At 36.7% G+C, this 21094-nt stretch overlaps 1 protein-coding gene across 28 annotated transcripts in view; it reads left to right on the top strand.

Moving 5' to 3' along the window:
• MADD (MAP kinase activating death domain) overlaps nt 1-21094 on the top strand; it is a 99815-nt gene that overhangs the window by 39972 nt on the left and 38749 nt on the right. For 7 of the 28 annotated variants that reach the window (XM_088145649.1, XM_088145656.1, XM_088145658.1 and 4 more), the window contains 8 exons: nt 137-175; nt 2403-2462; nt 2906-3008; nt 7600-7786; nt 9410-9560; nt 12249-12455; nt 20537-20637; nt 20899-20982. In XM_088145649.1, the coding sequence (XP_088001775.1) occupies nt 137-175; nt 2403-2462; nt 2906-3008; nt 7600-7786; nt 9410-9560; nt 12249-12455; nt 20537-20637; nt 20899-20982 (932 nt within the window). The remainder of the gene's footprint in view (nt 1-136; nt 176-2402; nt 2463-2905; nt 3009-7599; nt 7787-9409; nt 9561-12248; nt 12456-20536; nt 20638-20898; nt 20983-21094) is intronic. The other 21 variants (XM_088145676.1, XM_088145670.1, XM_088145664.1 and 18 more) reach the window with 7 other exon arrangements.

Below are 21094 nucleotides of genomic sequence, written 5' to 3'. Positions count from 1 at the left end.
TTTTCAGTTGCTCAAGTGGAAGAAGGCTTTGTTTGCTTTTTCAGTTCTTGTTATATGATTAGAGAATTACATTTTTTTTCTTTATAATAAGTTGATTTTATTTATTTCTTCCCCCTCTCCATTTTCATCGGTAAAGATTACTTTAATCTGGAAGTGGGAAGGGATGTGGATAAAGGTTGGTATGATGTCTTGCTAACATTTGACCTTTTAATGATAAAGGCCAAAAGTTGGTTTTGTGTTGCTGCCTTGAAGTTTGCTTTGGATAGCATAACTTTTTTTCCTGGATGTGTGTGTTTATGTAAAATAAATAATAACAACTGAGAAGGAATGTGAGTACTGTGAAGATTCTGCATGATATCTCAGGATATCTCCATCTGCTCACATTCTAATGAGCATATTTTATCCACTCACATTTCTCTGTGAGCTAAATCTATTAATAACACACATTGGAAGAAAACAGTGATGGGTGTTTCCATTTCTTTTCATGCTTTATGTCTCATTTTCTGCAGTTTATCCTCATTTCTTGACAATTCCTGTTCCATGTGAACTCTTGTTCTATGTTATACCAAAGATTTCTTTGCCTATACTTCTGCCTTTTTCATAAATAATATATAAATAGGGGTCTCCACTTTTTTTGAGAGAATGAGCATGTTTTTAGAATAATATGGGGCTTTTACAAGATAGCTGGGTAAGCTTTGTCATGAAATACCAATTTCACAGAAATATACATTGATGAGGCTAAAGGTAATCAATCCACAATGTGTATGACTGAGATTGACTCTAATCCCCAGAATACAAATCTGCTTTGTTCAAGGTCACTCTCAAACTCTCATCTTGCTTTGTTTGGATCATCCTCTCAAAATGCATACGTAATCTATCTTGGGCACACACTCACAATCACACATGCAGGGGGTTCTGCAGGGGTTGTCAGAAGAGTCAAGATGGCAGTTGCAACCATGTAAATGGGGCCCCGTCTCTTACATGCCTGCATGTAGAAAAGGGCAGGGTTTCAGTTTTGTGGTTGTGACTGCCATCTTGACATTTTTGACCACGCTGCGCACACGTGTACACATAGTCAGATGCTTTCTTGCTTTGTCCCACTTCTCTCATTGTCTGTAGCCTTTCCTGCTTCCTCCTTAGGACATTCCTGGTACTTTTCTGGTAGTCCTGCCTCAGTTCCCCACTCTTCTTATAAAGTTCCATCTTTTGCTTTACATTTTAGGCATGCCCACAAGTTGATGTTTGAACCAGAGGCATTTTAGGGAATAAAAACTGCAGATGGCTAAAAGCCAGCTTTTTACTTTAAATTGCTCCCTTTGTATCTGGATTTTTAAAAAGCTTAAGAATAAGCATGATATTTCACAGGGGGAGATATTGGGTATAGTAATGCCTACAGATAGCAAATTGCCTGTCTCTAAGAATATGAGTAGATTTACATACTCATAAACAAGTAGACTGACATACTCATACAAGAGAGGCGACTTTCTTAAGAATCATAATAATAATGAGATGGTATAGTAGCAGAGTTTTAATGTATATGTATATTGACTTTCTTAACATATTTAATTGAAAGGAAGACAATCCCAAATTTAAAAGAAAAGGAAGATTGGGCAGAAGAAAATATATCTGCTTCTGCTCCTGTATTGAATTTTCAACAGATATAATTCTCCCATTTTAGGATAAAATGTAGAATTATTTGGGGAAACAAAGTACTCTTCCTTTCAGGTAAATAAATATTTGAAAACTTTGCAGTGCAAATTCACTAGATATAGTATCTCATTAGATTCCATTTCTCAATATTTTACTATCCTTTCCAGCAATTCCTTTAGATATGGTTTTGATTTACCTTCCTTCATATTCTTAAAGGAAAGTAAGTTGTTTTGGTTTGGGACAAAAAAAAAGTATACTTAATTTTGAATGGAGTTTTGAGTTTCCTTTCCGCTTTGTAATAACTTTAACATCAGTTTAGGCAAATCTATACCGCAAATGTGAGGTGGTTATGTGCTTTTTAAACTTTCATTGAGGCCCCCAAGGAGCCTTAGAAATTTTGTAATAAGAGTTGGGGAATTAGGAAATCTATAGCTTCAGCAATGCAATACAGTATACTGTTTAGAGTGTTTTGTGTGAAAGTGATATGTTCAGCTGTTTTGTGCTAATTATTGATAATCTGAGGACTAGTTCAGGAGCAACACCAGTGCAAATGCATTGGTAGAAGATAGGGAATATAGTAGTACGGTCCTTTTGCCCTCCCTAAACTACTGATACTTTTGTTTAGCTGGTTTTTCAGCCCACTTCTGGATTATTCCTATAGCACTTAATCAGCAATGAGGGAAGCTGCTAATTTAATATAGAAATGGTGGTGATTTTACAGTATACTACTAATTGTTTATTTTGTGTACCAGTATTTGGGCTAAATACTATAATGGAGATTATTACTGAAGCTGGGCCAGTAAGCAATGAAGGTGGGTCTTTTGCATCATGAGTTGTGCATGACATATTGATTCCAGTAAGCATTTTGTGCCTGTCTTTGGGCAACTTTACCACTGGTAACCAAGATTGTGTGATCTCTACTAATCACATTCCCATATTGCATTATGCTTTTCCATATGTTGTTGAATCAGAAGATGGTTCTTGTGGCAGAAATGCATGCAGAGCAGCTGAGCTTCTCTTGCTTTTCACCTTCTGCTCTTACTACCATCTTCTCTTTTGTCTGTCTCATTCCCATTACTGTTTTCTGCCGATGTATGATGCAGTAATACAAAATATGCTGCTGCTTTTTCAAGTTTTTTGTATGTCCTTTTAAACAGAATGTTGGCTAATTCCTGTGTGTCTCATTGGTAGCATTTATGGACTTAAATATCTTTTTCAGTAAATGTTTTCTCATTCTACCCCCTTACTTATGCAGGAAACAGGCGAGCACTTGTAGATCAGAAGTCTTCTGTTATAAAGCACAGTCCAACAGTGAAAAGGGAATCTCCTTCACCACAAGGACGAACCAGTAATTCCAGGTAAAAACATTTAAGGCACAGTTTGGCAAGTAGCCTCTTTCACATTGCCCATGGCCTAATTTCAGAGGCTTCTGCAACGACTATCTGCCTTCTCTGTGGAAGACTGGAAGAGAGAGAAAATAACAAAGGATGGTATCTTCTACTTTTGACTCTGGTGCAACTACCATTTGCTTCATAACATATATATGTATTTGTTTATTCTTACAGACTGCCAGGTTTATGTTGACTCTTAGCAGCCACATGGACAGACTTTCTCCAGGATGATCTGTCCCTAGCCTGGCACTTCAAATCTTCCAATGGTGCACCCATCATTGCTGTAATCAAGTCTATTCACCTTGCTGCTGGTCATCTCTTTTTTCTCTTTCCTTCTACCTTTTTTAGCACTATAGACTTCTTAAGAGAGCTAGGTCTTCTCATAATATGTCCAAATATGATAATCTGAGCCTGGTCATTTGCACCTTGAGCAAAAACCCTGAATTGATTTGTTTTGTGATCTGTTTGTTTTCTTGTCTATCCATGATATTCTCAAGAGTCTTCTCCAACACTAAAGTTCAAAAAATACTTTTGCTTCTTCAAAATACAACTTATACTGCTATAGAGTATTACAGGGAAAACTATTGCCTACATGATGTATCTTTTCCAAGGCCCTCATTGCTACCTTACAAAGTGCTAGTCTGCAGTATATTTCTTGACTGCTAGTTTCTTTACTGAAATAAATAAAGCACATACAAGTAGTCCTTGACTTATGATGGCAACTGGAACCTGAATTAGGACTGAATCCCATGGTCATTAGGCGAGGCAAGTTCCTGCTGGCTTCCCACAACCAAACTCAGTGGGGAAGCTGGCAGGAACTTGCAAGTTCCAGGCCCGCAGGCAAGTAAGTGGCTGCTGCTGGCTGGGGGAGGGAGCAAAGGGGTGGGCAGGGATGGGAGACAGGGTCAAGGAGGGTGCATGAGAGGTGTAGCGTGGTGAGGGTGTGTGGGTGTGCATGAGATTGGGGAGGGTGCGAGGGGGTATGTGAGAGGTGCCAGGCAGGTCAGGGATGGGGTACAGAGATGCGAGAGAGGTGCCATGCAGGTTGGAGAGGGTGTGCAGAGGCGCCATGCAAGTTGGGGAGGGGATGCAGGTTGGGGAGGGTGTGTAGGGGTGCATGAGTGGCCAGTGTGGCGTGAATGCAGAGGGACTGGGGGAGGGTGTGTGAGTGGGGGACGCTTACCCTAGTGACTTGTGATCTTCCCTGCTGGCTTCCCCTTTGACTTTCTGGGGAAGCCAGCATGGAAGGTTGCAAATGGCAATCGTGATTGCAGGGTCCTTGGCAACCGGTTGTAAGTGCAAATGAATTGCCAAGCATCCAGATTGCGATCACGTGACTGCGGGGGTGCTGGGATGGCTGGAGCTCCAAGGATTGGTCATAACCACCATTCATTCAGTTTCATTGTAACTGCAAACGGTCGCTGAACAAATGGTTGTAAGTTGAGGACTACCTGTATTGACTTTGACTTTTGGGGGGGGGGGTATTCTTTTGTTTTCTCAGTTATCCAGTGCACACTAGCAATAATGTCTCTAGTTCTTCATTCTTTTCTAAAACCAGCTTGAAAACTAAGCATCTCCTTTTCTGTGTAGAGCTCTAATCTGTGATCCTATGCATTATTTTTCTAGCGTGTGAAATATTGTGCAATAGCTTGCACACTCTGTTAACTCTTTTTTCTTTGGTATTGGTATGTAGACTGACCTCTTCCAATCTTCTCCAGATTTGCTAGCATAGTTTGGTTAGAATCTTTACAGATGCTTCTTCTGTTGCTTGCCATGCTCCAGCAATTTCTGAAGCCTTCTGACTTGGTAATGACTGGAATGCTGATCTAATTTCATCTTCTAGTACTATAGGTTCTTGTAAATAGGGAATATCTTCTCAGATATATTGGATGTTGACATTTCTACTGTAGAGTATTTCAGTATAGTCCTTCCATGTTTGTTTGATTTTCTTTGAATCAGTACTATCTCTCCATTGTCATCTTTTAGTGTAACAATTCAAGGTTGGAATCTCCTTGTAGTTTGGAGATCTTTTTGGAAGACTTTCCTTGTTTTTCCATATTTGTTTCCATCTTTGATGCCTTTACAGATGTTGTTTAATACTGCTTTTTGTCTCTTCTAACATTTCTGTGAAATTCTAAGTTCCTTCCAGAGATCTTTGTCTTTCTTGGCCTTGGCTGCTCTTCTCAGCAATTTCCACAGTTTGTTCTGAGGTCCAGTTTGCTTTCTTCTATTTCTTGATCTTTGGCAGTTTCTTTTCACGTTCATCCTTAACAATTTCTTTGATTTCATTCTATAGTCCCTCTGTCTTCCTATCAATGAGGTTCAGAACTTCAAAGAAATTCTTGATGTTCTCCTTGGAAATGGTGGCCATAGGCTCAAGATAATATTGTGCAAACAGATTCGCTTTGTTCTTTCACTTTAGTTTGATCTGGAACTTCAACATGAATGGTTTGTGATTGTTTCACAGTCACTGACCACATCTTTGCTGTCATACCAGCTCTTCCATTTCCTTGTATCAGTAATATGGTCATTTTGATTTTTGTGTACTCCATCTGCTGATGTCCACATACTGTATATAGGTATTGTGGTCATTGGAAGACTATGTTAGCAATTAAGAAATCACTGCATTGGCAGAAACCCGTAAGTCATTCTCCTGCTTCATTTCTGTTTCTTAGACCATAAAGTTGAACTACATTTTCCTACTTAATATTTCCAACTTTAACATTCCAGTCTCCAACTACAAGCAGTATATCTTGCTTGCAAGTTCTGGCACTTTCAGACTGAACTTGATTATAACCCTTGCCAGCCTCCTCTTCTTCTGCGTCAGTGGTTGGAGCACCCATTTGGACAACTATTTAATTAAAGGGTTGTCCATGAAGTCTAATTGATATTATTCCGTCATTAACTGCATTGTACCTGAGTTTTGTCTTTACTATAGACTTCCTGACTATGAAAGCAATGCTATTACTTTTTTGTTTTTCATGTCTTGAGTAGTAAGCAGTGTGATCTTTTGACTGAAAGTGTCCAATTCCCATCCATTTCAGTTCACATAAAATGTGAATGTATAGTCAATTCATTTTCTTTCATTATGCTGAGTTTTCCAGTATTCATGCTTTTTACATTCCATATTCCCACTGTAATTCTGTCTTTGAAGTTTTGGATTTTCTTTTCCTGCATGGCAACATCAGCAATTGGACCTCCTGAAGGCTTTAACCTAGCCATGTTATAAACGCCATTAGTACTCCAAAAGATCTTCAACAATTCTTCAGTAGAGCATTGAGTGCTATCCAGGCTGATGGGCCCCATCATCCGGGACTATATTGTCAATCATTTTATATTGTCTATCCATGTAACTTTCTTGGTAAAATATAGGGGTGGTTTACCATTGTCTTCTCCTGCACAATATGAAATTATGCCTTTGCTGTTGTTACTGATGTGATCGGCAATATGCAACATCTTCCTATATTGCTGCTGTCCAATATAAGTGCCTGCTTTCTATAGCTGGGTTGACCTTCATGCCTTAGATGATCCTCCTGAGGTATATACTCTTGGCACACATTGCCTGTATTCTTCACTCATCCCTCCCAGGAACACTCCACCATGATGACATAGTATAATAAGACCTGAGGGAGTGAGACTGCCAGCAAGATCCTTTGTAGCTTAAAATTTTACAGTTAAAATGTAAAAAATACAACAACATAAAAATACAGCTAAAAAAACACCACTCCTGCATCCATCCTCTGGCAGCAGTCTTGAAAATAAAAAGTACTATGAAAAATCTCAGTCACCTTCCTAAGCCTCATAACAGAAGGTGAAATATGAATTTCTGGATATAGGCTATTCCAGAAGGATGGAACCATAATTGTCAGCCCTTCAATATTGTCCAAATCAGGGAACAGACTCCACAAGAAAACTAGAACTAAGCTTTATTGAGATATTTATTAGCAGAATCTTGAAAGTCTGATTGTGTTTTTCCTCTTATATCCCACTGAGTCAGAGAGGAGTCAGCCTGAGTCTCTTAATACTATCTCCCTTTCCAGGACTCAAGGGCTTCTTACCTCTTCATTTTTGTAATGGCTTCCAAATATTTCCCTCAAAACCTAGTGCTATATTATTATTAGCTTTCATCTGCAAGTAGGCAGACTGCTGCATTTTGTATCAGTTGTATGCTTCTTCCAACAAATTACCACATTCCTCTCTGAATATGGCTATGTTTTGGTCCGGCCCTCAACAACCCCATCATAGTAAATGTGCCCCCAAAGTTGCTTCCTCTTTAGATACTTTAGATCTAAAGTAACATGTTTTCTTTTTTAAAAAAGAATATATGGTTGATTCCTAAAAAATGGGTGCTTAGAGTTGCTATATGAAGCAAAGTAACATATTATATGCCCTCAGTACTTAAGCCCTGCAATCCAAGAATATTGAGAAATGCTATTATACAGAAAAAAATATAGAATGAAAAAAATAGATCTTTCTTTTAGTAATAATATAATGATAGCCTATAGAAGTTTTGGATTGATTACATTCCTTTTTTCTACTATATGCCTCATTCTTATAGTGAAAATCAGCAGTTCTTAAAAGAGGTGGTGCACAATGTCTTAGATGGACAAGGAGTTGGTTGGTTAAACATGAAGAGAGTCCGTCGTCTCCTGGAAAGTGAGCAACTCCGTATGTTTGTACTAAGTAAGCTTAATCGCACTATCCAGTCAGAGGAGGATGCTCGACAGGATGTTGTCCAGGATGTGGTTAGTTTTATTTTCACTTTTTTTCCTCATCCATCCATGAGTGTCTTTTGTTGTAAGTTTCTGTTACTGAAGTTTATTTAAAGTGGTTCACAGTGGAACTGCTACTACAAGTCTTAAAATATTACAAATAAAATAATGTAAGGTAATGGAGTGAATGTTACAGATCAATGAAGAGATTGTTTGCTGAAAGAAAACTGTTAGTACCTTCAAGTGAAATGTAGGTAGTACTTGACTAAGTGTCTCTTCCTAAGAGCTGTTCCATGATATGATCAGCTTAACTGAGAAGTCCTATTTCCAACTGACAGCAGAAAATGGAGGAAGGCCTTTCTGAATGAGCTCACTTCACAGACCAATTCATATGGGCAGAAGAGTGCCCAATGTTATAATTAACACAAAGTGTTTAAGGAGACAGTACTATAAGTAGGGATTAAAAGGTATTAACCAATTACTTCGTTTGAAGCACCTTAATTTGTATTCAGAAATTATTTATTAACATAATTTCTATTGCCTACTTTTGTATATTCCCAGTTGTTTATAGAATTATGAAATATTATGACATAAAAATATCCCTACTGCTATAAAACCCTGCTTCTCATAACAGTTCCTTTTCATCAGCCATTAAAAGTCAGAGTAGATGATACAGTTAAAGGAAATATCCTACCAGTTTGTTCCAGCTCTATAGTAGCTGAAATTTCTCAGTAAATTTAGGGACAGTCCCACATAAAGCATATTATGACAATAACTAGGACAGGGATGATTTAGAAGAGTCAGAATATTTGAGCTAAATGTGAAGATAGCATACCAGATGGAGTTGGTAAGTTTCTGGGAGGCCTGCTGGATCCTTGATCCAGGCTAAGAATCTGTTGCTTTAGGGAAAGCATAATCCAATCAAAATTGAATATGTATCTCTAGGATTTTCAGATTCCTCAGCCAATAATATCTCTACCTTAATTATGTCTCAATTCATTCACTTGTGTCTAATCCAAAGCTGTTCCAAGCGCTGCTTTAAAGGTTCACTGAGCCATGGGATCTGAAAATGGAAAGAAGTAGAACTAGATGTCATTTGATATCTTGATATTCCACCTTTCTTATAGATGTTAAACTGTATAAGAAACAAAATACCAAAAATATTTATTTGTAAGATTTATATCCCCTGAGTTGAGGGAATATAGCATTCCCTCCTCCAATTTTTCCCCCATCAACCACCTGTGAAAGTAGGTTGGGCTGAATGAGATTGACTGGCTCAAAGTCACCCAGTGAGCTTTGATGCCTGAGGGTGTACATACAGTTACATACGGATGTGAGAGAATATGCATAAGTGTCAGCACCATCTTCAGAGATCCATCTTAAGAGAAATTAATGGAAATGCCATAAAACTATGCCCAGCCTAAGAGAATATTGTGTCCTGCAGAGGTGCTGTCAAGAAATTTAGAAAATAATCAGCTAAATGGACTAATAGTATGATATGATGGTTTCCTTTGTTTTAAATTATAGAAAACATAAATTATTGAAAATGAATTAAAATGCAAGGGAATTGTAGCTTTTTGAATAATACCTTGGAAGGGCTATAGAATTGGCTTCTGATTAATAAAGCATTCTTACACATGAGTCTTTTTGTTTTAGGAGATTAACCGAAAGGTTTACAAAGGAATGCTGGATTTACTAAAATGTACAGTATCAAGCCTTGAGCAGTCATATGCAAATGCTGGACTTGGGGGAATGGCAAGTGTGTTTGGCTTGCTAGAAATAGCTCATACCCATTATTATAACAAAGGTAAGAGAAGACTAAATATTAATGTATCATACATAAATACTGTGAAAAGCCTCATGTTGCAGAACTAAATGTAGCCTCCACAGTCAATAATTGTATGGACTTTATCATTAAGTAGAGGCTATAAAACAACTGTGATTAATTATTAGAATATGTCAGTTATAAAATATTTATTTGCTTTGCTTTGTTGGTTTAAATAAATATATGTGTGAATGACTGAGAGAAACAGGTAGGCAAAGACAATCAGATATTGTCTTTCCCTCAAGAATTAAAGTGAGCCCCCTGCAAAAAAGAGTTTTATATCCTGAAGTTGGTGTTTCTGCTCTTTCATACTTATGGGATTCATTCAAGAGGCATAATGTTAAAGGTGAGGTGCACTGTAATCAATCTAAGTTATTTGGAACTGCCTGATTGACAGTTTGTTTCATTTTATTCAGAACGGACATTCCATTAAATAATTTTTTTTAGGAAATCATTGTTGATGATCATTACCATTATCTAATCATTACATTAGAATCTCAGTATTAAAATTGGTCAAAACTAATTTAGCCATTTAAAGGGGGGAAAAGCATTTGTTTCAGCAGTTAGTTATTAATTAATTAATTAAATTTGTATGCCGCCCATCTCCCCCAATGGGTGGCTCACAATTATGAAGCACAGTGGGGAATGATTAAACTGTTACGAATAAGAGAGAGGCAATGAATACAGCATGCTTCCTTCCATCATCAACCTGGCTCATTGCATGAATTGATAACAGGGAAAGAGGATCACAAAGCAGGTAGAGTTTGTATGTTGTTCAGAGTTCTTCTCTGAAATTTGGCTACTTTCAGGGAGATGGGAGGTGATAGGAAAACCAGGAATACAAAATGAATCACGTCCAACCTCTTGTAAAGTATAGGAATAAAACATACTAGACTTTCTAGCTTCTCTGGTTGAAGACAATGAATAGGAGTCTCCCATTTGGTTGTTTGTTTATTTAATTGTTTTATATTGGTGTAGAAATGCTATGCATGTAAGTTGGAGGCATGATCTAGAGCAGGTCTGCAGCTAAGGAGATTAATGATTTATTCAAGATGTATATTCCTAGAAGACTGTGTGTTGGGGTTGTGCAAAGCATTTGGAAGGGGTGCTTTACAAAGCATATTGTTTGATTGAAGAGTAAAAGCATTAGAGCAACCTTATCCTCCAAAAGACTCGGCTTGGCTGTTTTAAAAGCTTTCCCAGGTAGGACTGTTAGCAAAGCCAGGGAAAACCTTCAAAGCAGCCATTGAGCTTTAGAAGAGGTTGCTTTGTACGCAGAACACACTCTGCAAAAATGCAGCTTTCAGATGGTTTGTACAGGCCTACTCCACACTTGTTCGAGAAGCTGGAAATGGACAGAAATGGTTGAAACAAACAAACCTACATTCACATTCACATTTACCTTTTGCATTAGCAGACATCCCATATTTAAATGTCACTTTCTTTTGCAAGCAGTTGAAGCTGGCATATATAAATCTCTTTTATTATATGAAACAAGGCTTCCATCAGTAGTAGCCTGATTAGTAAGGAGGCGTGCTACAACAGGGCTTTGCTTTAAATAGAGTTCCAAAACAATGGACATATAGTATTCTTTAAAAGCATATGTGTACAATCTAGCCATGAATTTAGGATGTCTAATCTAATTGTAGAAATAGATGTAAGCTCCAATATAACATATCAAATTAATATTTCTGTTAGTCTATTTCCCTAACAATATATAGGCCAATCCTTCAATGGAGTCACAAAGCATTATTAACAGGGTGACTTCCTTAAAAAAAAAAAAATACTGACATCAATTAGATACACAAACCATCTTGTGACAGTGATTATAAGCATATAGAAGCATGGCTTGAACAGATGCAATTTTTCATCTAGTTCAAGATCTTTCCAGTGGAGGCCTACTTATATCTCCAAGAAGACCATAAGTAGGGAATGAAGGCAGCATGTCTGCTCCTATCCCTACTATACATGTCACCAGCATCTGAGTCCACATAAAAATATTGCTTATAATTGATGGAACCAAACCTTGCAGAATGTGGATATATTCTCTTGATCCCTCAGTACATTTGTGAAGGAAGTGCTATTAAAATTGCACATAATAAACCTATTCTTTTTAAGAAATTATTTTAAGATACTTTTCTGGCAAATCCTCCCAACCAATTTGGACAATAGTACAATCTGTTGCATAGAACAGTACAAATACTATAACCAATATAAAACAATAAATATAAATTGAATATGCTGAAAGGCATTGACACATAACATTTCTTGACCTGATACTGAATATGCAGTACATTAAGTTTGACAAAAGAGTTTTTCAGTGTAGGGTCAACATAAGGTTACCTATTATAGGGGAATTTTTCCTTAAATAGAAAAGAACTAAAGTAGTTTCCAAGTCAAAATTTAGTAGCCAGCTAAATTCGTGTTAGAAGGGGCCATCCTTAAAACAACCAAGTTTCAATATCAATGTGTTTTGTGAATTTCTCGTTAACTGATGGTGAAATCTAGGTATGAGAGGTTTTTTCATGACTTGTAAAGAATTAACACCGTCTGTCTAGCCCTTTTTCTCTTTTCTCATTTCTTCTCATTCCCTCTCTTCTGATTGTTGTTGGCATGTTTGTTCTTATTTTTTTTTGGCTGCTTATCTCTCTATCTTCCTTTCTTTTAAAGAACCTGAAAAAAGAAAGCGAAGCCCAACAGATGGAGCAATCACTCCGGTTGGCAAAGATCCTATTTTAGCCAGGAGGGTGGAGCCGAAATCCAAGGTGCAACTACGAGTACCTCAGCTCATGCCAAGGGCACCAAGTCCCTCAGGGAAAGGGCCAAGGGAGTTTGACACAAGGAGTTTAAAGGAGGAAAATTTTGTAGCTTCTATTGGTGTGTATTTAAATATATGTGGAATGCAGGAAAGTGGTTGTGCATTGGCATTAGAATCTACTTGCATCTTTCCCATTGAAACATTATTCCCTTCATTGCTCTAGTAATGTGCTTCACTCTCACTCAGTTTGCAAAGACTAGTCATATATATATTCTTCTCACATTTTGAACAAGAATTAACAACATTTTGGATGTGTTAATTTCCTTCTTTAACTTTAGAGACTACTATATGATACTGACATCACAGATTTTAATTACATCAAGTTGAGCAAGGATTACTATAGACAAATTGGTAGTCTGATCTTTCATGGGATGTTTCTTGGAAATGCATATACAAAGATTGGCTGAGTAGTGCAGATTACTTTACAGTCTCATCTATTCATTTTTATTTGGAAGTAAATCCCACTGAGTTCTTGGGACTCAGTGCTTTGTATATACAGTATAAGTAGGATTACAGTTATATGTATCTGGACTCATGGGTATTCATTGTCTTTTTTTTTTTCAGCAAAACTACACTCTAATGCTTTATCCTCTTATGTATTCCTAAGAAACAAATGATTGTGTCTAAATATTTATAGTAACATACAGAACTCTGTGTAATATAGTTACATTAGCTTTGGAATTATTGCACTATCCAGGCAGAAGAACATCTAGAGAATTTTCTGAATGATTGTCTCTTAATTAGCTCAGTTACCTGAATTGATAGGTTAGTGTTTTGGAGGGTTGTAGCAGAAATAGCCATCCATGTATAGGGGAAACACAGAGATTATTCAATCTCAGGACACTATAAAATATTATAAATAAATTTATTGCAAATTAGTTTATATAATTCTTTGCTAACTAGTCATCTGCCATAATTTGAGGTTAATAGATACTGAATCCTGTACCAATATGCATAGCAAACAATCAGAATGACAATAAGTAAGGAAAGATGAACAGCTCCTATATGTTCACTACTAACATTAGACAAATCAGTGACGATGCGTCATTTTGAGTTAATTTGTTAATAAATACCTTATTAAATTGTGCGGTTATTGTAATTATTACATTACAGTAAAAACTATAAGTACCAGTTGCTACTCCCATATTTAGACTGATGTTAGTAGTTCTTCTACCAAACAAACTATGGGGGAACTGGTTTAATTTTCTAGAAGTTGCAGTTTGTTCTGTCATTGTTTCATCACAGAAGTCCCACTCTCTTAACATTCAGCAAGTTCTAAATCAATTTCTTATTCTCTTTATGTTTTTCCATGCTCTCCTTTCGTTGCAGAATAGTAAGAAATAATTCAACCCACTACTATATTTCAAATCTTTTTTTTTTTTTTGGTAAGAGCTAGATTTTCACTTTCCCTTATAGGTTTTCTAGCTTCTACTTCCTTCCATAAATTGCACTGATTTAACTTGAGTTTTTTAGCAAGCTGATTTGATATTATGCCACTAGGCCAGTACCTGGAAGGTCCTGGCATTTTTTCAGTGCAGGAATGAAAACCTCCTAGCAATCTAAAATGGTTTGCTGGTTTGCTGGGTAGATTGCATTTTTACCTACTTCTGGTGTGCTTGAATTCTGAACAAATATTGCTTTCTACAGTATATACATCTCTCTCAGAATATCCTTCTTAACATAGCTGGGAGAATACTGTGAATTGGCTAAAGCTTTTCTGGGCAGTATTTGAACAGAATGGCTTCCTCTGTTCTTTTTTCTTTTTTATTCTTTTGCAATACATTCTGGTAACCAATTTAGTCAATACATATTCAAGAACACACAACCCAAAGAACAGTAGGTAAAGTTCAACAATCATGATGGGGATAGGTGCATCCAGACTAAATGTGTATGAAAAAAAGTATGTTGGCTAGATGTATTATTTTGGAGGTAGAAGGAATTCAAATGTTGGGCATAAAGAACCTACCACAATCTCTTTATAATCTGTAATTTCTGTGAAGTCAGATGACATCAGGTAGGTGAGTCTCAGAGTTATTTTTCTCAGCCAGCAAATTGCATGTGATTCTTTTAAAAAGCATTTGTTTATTAAGATAATGGAGGTCTCTGCTCCTGATCTAGCTGAAGAAGTAATTATTTCTTCACATGCCAGTTTTCATTAATCTCTGTTTTGGCAGTGCAGAGTTGGGTGGCTTACTTTTGTTTTTGTTTCCATTTCCACCTCTGATCAGCATCTGATACTTCTTCTGTCTTTCTCTCCTGCTTGCATTGCATCTTGAGTAGAATTGTGGAACAAGCACCAGGAAGTGACAAAACAAAAAGCTTTGGAAAAACTGAGTAAGGAAAATGATAAAAGGACAGAAACATAATACTCCACCATAGCCTCCCCATAACTGCCAACTCCTTAAGCGTTTGATTGAGCACCCATGTCACATGAGCCATAGGACAGACCAAGGAGGTCATTTCATAAAGAAACATAGTGTTAAGTTATCTTGACTAGCCCTTTCCTGTATGAGGAGAGAGAAAAATGCTTTAGCTCCTCTGGCTAAGTTTCAAATCCTTCCTTACCACTGAATTTATTTTAAAAAAAGTTTCTGATGGGATTCTCTCTTAGGAAGGCATGCCTACAGCTTCTGCAATATTTTCATTGAAAGAATGTTCTCTGAGGAGATATTTTTGTCCTATTTCTTCAGCAATAGGAGTTTGAAAATTTAAGGCCCAATCCATGATCTATCATTTCTGTTCAATAGCAGTGATCAATTACTTTGTCTGAGGTTAAAATAACTGTGGGGAATTACATGACCAACTATGATTAACTTGTAATGGAAGATAAGACTTGTATATTGTTTTTAATGCTATAGTTCTTTATTACCATGTTTAGGAAACAGCCAAAGCCAACTGCAATCTTCTGGTATGATTTGTAGCTATGAGCTCTCACAAAAAATATCTTCAGTAAACATACACAAATGTAATTGTGCATAAGTGTATATGTACACACACCATTGATTTCGAGTAACTGCTGATTAGAAACAGACAGTATGATAATGATGTCTGTAGAAAATGGGAGGGAAGTTAAGAAGGAAATAGTTTGTTAGGAAAAGGTTAAATACTCTGTTTTCTTCTTTTACAGAGTGCCCCTTCCTGCCAGCATTGTGTAAAAGAAAATACTGATGTTTTGCTGCATGCATCTGTAATATAACATGTAGTTTGCCCATACTGTGCCACTAATTAAATTAAGCTTTGGTCAAATCTTGAATATAGTTTTACTGTTTAATTAGTTATAGAATAATCAGTCTTTTTGAGGTTGAAAGTTGCATTCAGTTTTTTGTTGTATACCAAAAGCTACACTTAAAAAGTAGATTGAGCTAGCACCAAAAAGGCAAGATATCTGATAATATGTAATAAATTAAATTTGTGAGTCAACAAAATAAATATAGGGCAAGACATGAAACCGGAGGACTCTCATATACAATTTTGCTCCATTGCCCGCATGCATCTTTAGAAATGAAACTCCTAACACTTTCAGTTGACTCAAAGTGTGGTTTCCAGTTGGTTTGCTGCTGAATTTCAATGGCAAACAAATGGGCTCTGGGACTGAACCAAAGTGTTAAGGGAAAACACATCCAGCCCATAGATCATGGGTTGCTTGAATGATATAAGCTCAATGCAACCTATTATAAATATATATTACCATATAACATCAATTGTTTTGGGATGGTGAGCACATCTCTTTGATGAATATCCTACATGGAAAAGTCAACTGCAGACCTGCTAATTCTCCTAGACACTTGGCAGCTTTTTATGCCATTAACCGTATACCTTTTGGAATGTCTGGCAGGATTGGGTCTTATGAGATCAGTTTGCGGTGGTTCTTGTTCTTCTTTTTGGCCTGTATCTAAAAGGTAGTACTGGGTAACTACAGTTTAACATCTGGACCATTAACCTACAGTGTCTGCAGCAATGTTTCATCTTGTGCCTGTGCTGTTTATTGCTAGATGAAACCGTCTGGAGCTTTAGAGTTGGGTGTCAACAGCATTTCTGCTGTTCCTTTACATCCAACTCCAAGAAAGCAATCAATATCCTTAAATATTCTCTAACTTCCATAATAGTCTAGAGCAAAGATAACAAGCTGACATCAAATACAGAGAAGACAGAGGGATTGTTAGTACATAGGAAACTTTCAAGAGTGGAGTTGATTGCAGTTCTTTAAGAAAAACCTTGATCCTCACTGTTACTGGATTCACAGATGGTAACTGTGGCAAGCAGCATGTACACCAGCTGTGATTGTTACGGAGTCATATTTGGCATCAGTTATCCATGCTTTGATTACATCCCACCTTGATTATTATAATGCACTCTAAATGGGGTTATCTAGAAGTGGCCATTGGCACTGCTAACCTGCGCAGTGGCCAGAGATTGTAAAGTGTTTATGCTGAAAGTTCTCCATCGGTTGCCAGTTGCTCACTGGGCACAATTTGTAATTAACCTCTGAAGTCCTAAGTGGCTCAGGCTTGCTGTCTGAGGGACCGGCTCTCCCTTTTCAAACTTGTGTGGGCAGTAAGAACTGCTGGAGGGGTCCTCCTGAACATCACCCATCCCATAGTTGAGTCAACAGAATTTCAGCATAGGTTATGACAAAAACAGTAGGCCTTGTTTACCAAAAGTCCCAAAGCAATGTAGAATGTTTAAAAACATTTTGAAGCTCAACATCAACAGGACATTATATACACAGAGGCACATGTGTAACAAGTTAATCAAACCAACTTTATACTTGGAGTCTTTGCTTCCATACTACCTCAAGAGCATTAACAGTGCTTGTATGTGAAACACAGGAATACACACACCCCTTTTCATTACCTAGTTGAAAATTAGGGCAGCACAGCATACATCCACCCATGTGAACTTTAGGTGCAAAAAAGAAAAAAACAACCCCAAGTCTTAAGTGCAATCCTTCCACTTCTAATTTCCTCAGAGAAAACCATTAAAAAAACCCTGCAGGCTGGGAAAAGTTTGAAACAGACAATCCAGGCAAAAGACAGAAAATGATGGCAGCTGAACAGCTTTAAGTGTTTCCAAGTCAGAAACAAAACTCTCAAAATTATGCATGTTTTGTGTTGAGGTTAGAACCTGCAAATGGCCATTTCAATGACAAAACCTTTGAGGATGAAATGTTTGCACATTGTTAAAAACAACCTTTTGTTGAAAGGTAAACTGATGAGAACACTCCCTATCAGTTCTTTTTTCCTCTGGATGCTCCTACTATTCACCAGCTTTTTTTTTTTTTTTTTCTGAGCCAGATGGCACACTTCAAAAAAAGGTAGGACTAGATTAATGCACCATGTTCATTTTCGAAGTGTGCCTGTAAGGCCCATGGTGATGGTGAGAGACATTTTTGTAAATAAAAGTGATTCTGGCATTTTGCTTTATAATATGCCAGTTTCTCATCCATTATAATACAAATTTAGAAATAATATTGAAAAATCAGGGGAATCAAGGAGCCTATCTTTCCAGCAAGGTAATTATTCTTTGGCAGTTAGCAAGACGTATTCATAGATTCATCAGTACCCATAGGCACCATGTTAGGAACTCCAGTTAAATAATAAGAAATATTACTACTAAATACTACAAATGCAGAGCTTGTACATTCATGTTTGAATAGTAGCATTTAATCAAAATATCCACTTGACTAATTAAGGAAGCTGGATAAAATATTTATATTACACTTTCTGAGGCTTTTCTAAATATGCTCCTTTCAAGGAGGTCTTATGTGCTTTCCTGTCTTAAAGCTGAACATTGTGCTAGTTCATCTGTTGTGGGTATTTGATCTCTCTGATCCTGTTTTTAAAACCATATATTTAAAGGAAAATTGAAAAAGATAAGGACTATTGAGAGATTTTTCCCTTACTCTGATAAAAGAACTAGTTAAAAATTGGGCTTTATAAGAAATGGCTCATGCTCTAAAAAAATAAATTTTGAGTGGACCATTGGTGTGCAGAGAAATTAACTACATAATTTAAATACTGTATATTGCATTCATAGAATACCATGATACAGTATTCTCTGGATGGCTATTCAGGGGTAAGTTACTGAGTTTAAGGTTTACTCCAAGGTAAATGTATATAAGACTGCTCCTTTGATTTCTGTAATATGTAAGTCTCTTCTTTTCTCTAAATTTAATCCTTATTGCCTTTTGTGAGTAAATACTTCAAAATATGGTCATCCTAGTCAAATAGAATTCAATTTACTTTAATTAAAACATGTTCTCTTCCCAATTGGTGTTTGCCTTTGGTTGACCAAGTGCTTAAAGATGCTTTGTTTTTGTTCGTTATTGATATGTTTGTGTATGCACATGTGCACAACTGTACATACAGTTAACTGAAACACAAGTGGTGGTATATATTTTAGTTAATTTATAAAGAAATGACATTCACTGCTCATATCCTTTCATTTCTAGCAGTATTATAAAAAGCAAGTACCCCATCAGTCAAATCATTTCACTATGATGAGAAATCTACATTTTCTGCCATTAGTAATTTATCAGATATTCTATATATTAATCAGTTCATGTTTAGGCTTCTTTTTATATACAAGGGTATTTTTGAATGATTAAATTAGTTTTCAAAAGTTGCTGCATAACACGTATCAGCCAAGGATAGAATTATCTGAAAGTAGGTCCCATGTTTTTTGCTCATCCACTTTCCTTTATTTCCTACAAAGCAACTTGGCATCATAATCAGAGTCATCTATTTGCAGCCATGTTTGGAAATAAATTTTGAATCACTTAAGCTAACATTAACAAACTGCTGTCAATTACTTTCTGAGTGCTTTAAATATATTCCATACAGAGGATTCTTGATGAAATATCATGGAGTATGTACAGCTACATAGCATTTTTGGTTAACTAAATATCTTTTGTATAGTTTACCATTCTTGAATAATATGATCATCCCAGAAATCTGTACTAAATACCCCTCTGTTCAAGAACACTTTAGATACTCTTTGTCTTTCACATTTTTGATCCCTATTTCACTTTTTTTGTATTGACACTGTCTGCTAGTAGGTATCTGGTATAACCCCACTCACACTTCTAATTCCCAACTCACACTATTTAGTGGTATGTAAGGTGTTACCTGATTGTGTACCTACTGTTGCCAGATGACATTTCATGTATTTGTTCTGTAATTAAAAGAAAAAACCCTCCAAATGCTGGTCATGTGTCCCTGTTATGGAACAGTTGGCAGATATGGCTATGGCAGAAGCATTGTGCTCAGTCTCTTCTCCCTTCTGAAATCTTAATGGTGAACCTGTGTAGTCTGTAGTATATTTTTCTCCTGCCTCCTTACTCCCGCTGCACAGTGCTTTCCAAACCCTTCCCAATTCTGTCTCTCCTTTCATCCATTTTCTAACATTTCATCAGAAAAGAGATTTTTTAAAAAGGTGAACTGCATGAATCTCTTTGGCTTCTATCTTATTTAAGAAGAGGATAATCAATGCATGTCATCTCAGTAGCTGAAACGTACACTGTTACTGTTTCACTTTTGTTATTACAAACTCTGGAGAGCCTTTTATTTCATCCTTTCAGTGTTCTATATTAATTTTCCCTCTGAAATCCATGTTTTACCTTTATTTGTGGCACACAAATTACTGATTATTGCTTTTGGTTGGTGGGTTAGTTTTTCCATTTGCTAGTGAGACAAGTGGAGAAAAAAAATCAGTATATTGGATTGTGTAAAAAATGTCACAAAATGTTTTAGAAAGAAATACTCCTTTCTAAAAAGCAAACAGGAACAGAACCAATCTTACGTACAAAAGGTAAAGGCATGGCTGTCCAGAGTAATGTGATGACCGTTTGGCATGCTTTGTATTAATTTGAATATGTTTGATGCCTGCTTTGTTACCTTCCTTTCCTAGTAGTAACTGTTTAAGACAACTTGTCTGTTTCTCAGGTGCATTGACATATTGGACAAAATAGTTGGCTGTGAAAAACTGGGCTATATTGTTACTCCATGGTATTGAGAAAAAAGGAAAGAAGATTCTATGGGTTCTCTCCTAGTACTGCCCATTCACAGCTCCAGTTTTCTGCCCTATAATTCTTTTATTTTTCTTCTCATATTAATAAGATTGTTTATTTTGCTTTGATTAGGGTCAGAAGGTACAAAACACTTCTTTGACTTGGGAGAGGCAGATGAGAAGAAATCCCAGATTAGTGCAGACAGTGGTCTGAGCTTAACTTCCAGTTCCCAGGTAAGTGTAGCTGTTTGAATGGGTATACTGTGAAAAATCCTTGTCACCTTGTAAAAGAATCCTGCCTTATAGTGGAGATATGATAGTCTAGAGAAATCTGGATACACCTTTTTCAACCATTCCAATTTTGTAGATTCTTGGGCAGGTGAAAAATTGTCCCATAACCCCCCAATTCTCAAAAACCACCTTGACTGAACCTCCAAACTGAAACAGGAATGTCTAATGTGTATTATTTTGCTTCCTATCAATTCATGATTTCAGAAGAGTGATCTGGATTCTGTGGCAAGTGTGGGGCCTGCTGTTATGATCCGAAGCACCAGCCAAGATTCTGAAGTTAGCACAGTGGTAGGGCATGTTAAATGAAATGTCTGGATTTGATTTTAGCAGTTATTTTCAGACTTTCTTGTGTATATGCATTTTTCTAATCCTATAAGTTACAGGTGCTGTATATATACTT

This window comes from Python bivittatus, unplaced genomic scaffold (genome assembly GCF_059951505.1).
Source record: "Python bivittatus isolate LINGU-HERP-01145 unplaced genomic scaffold, Pbiv_v1 ctg000480_np1212, whole genome shotgun sequence".
Taxonomy (NCBI): Eukaryota; Metazoa; Chordata; class Lepidosauria; order Squamata; family Pythonidae; genus Python; species Python bivittatus.
The sequence above is the reverse complement of the archived record's forward strand: the minus strand, read 5'-3'. Positions and strand labels throughout refer to the sequence as shown.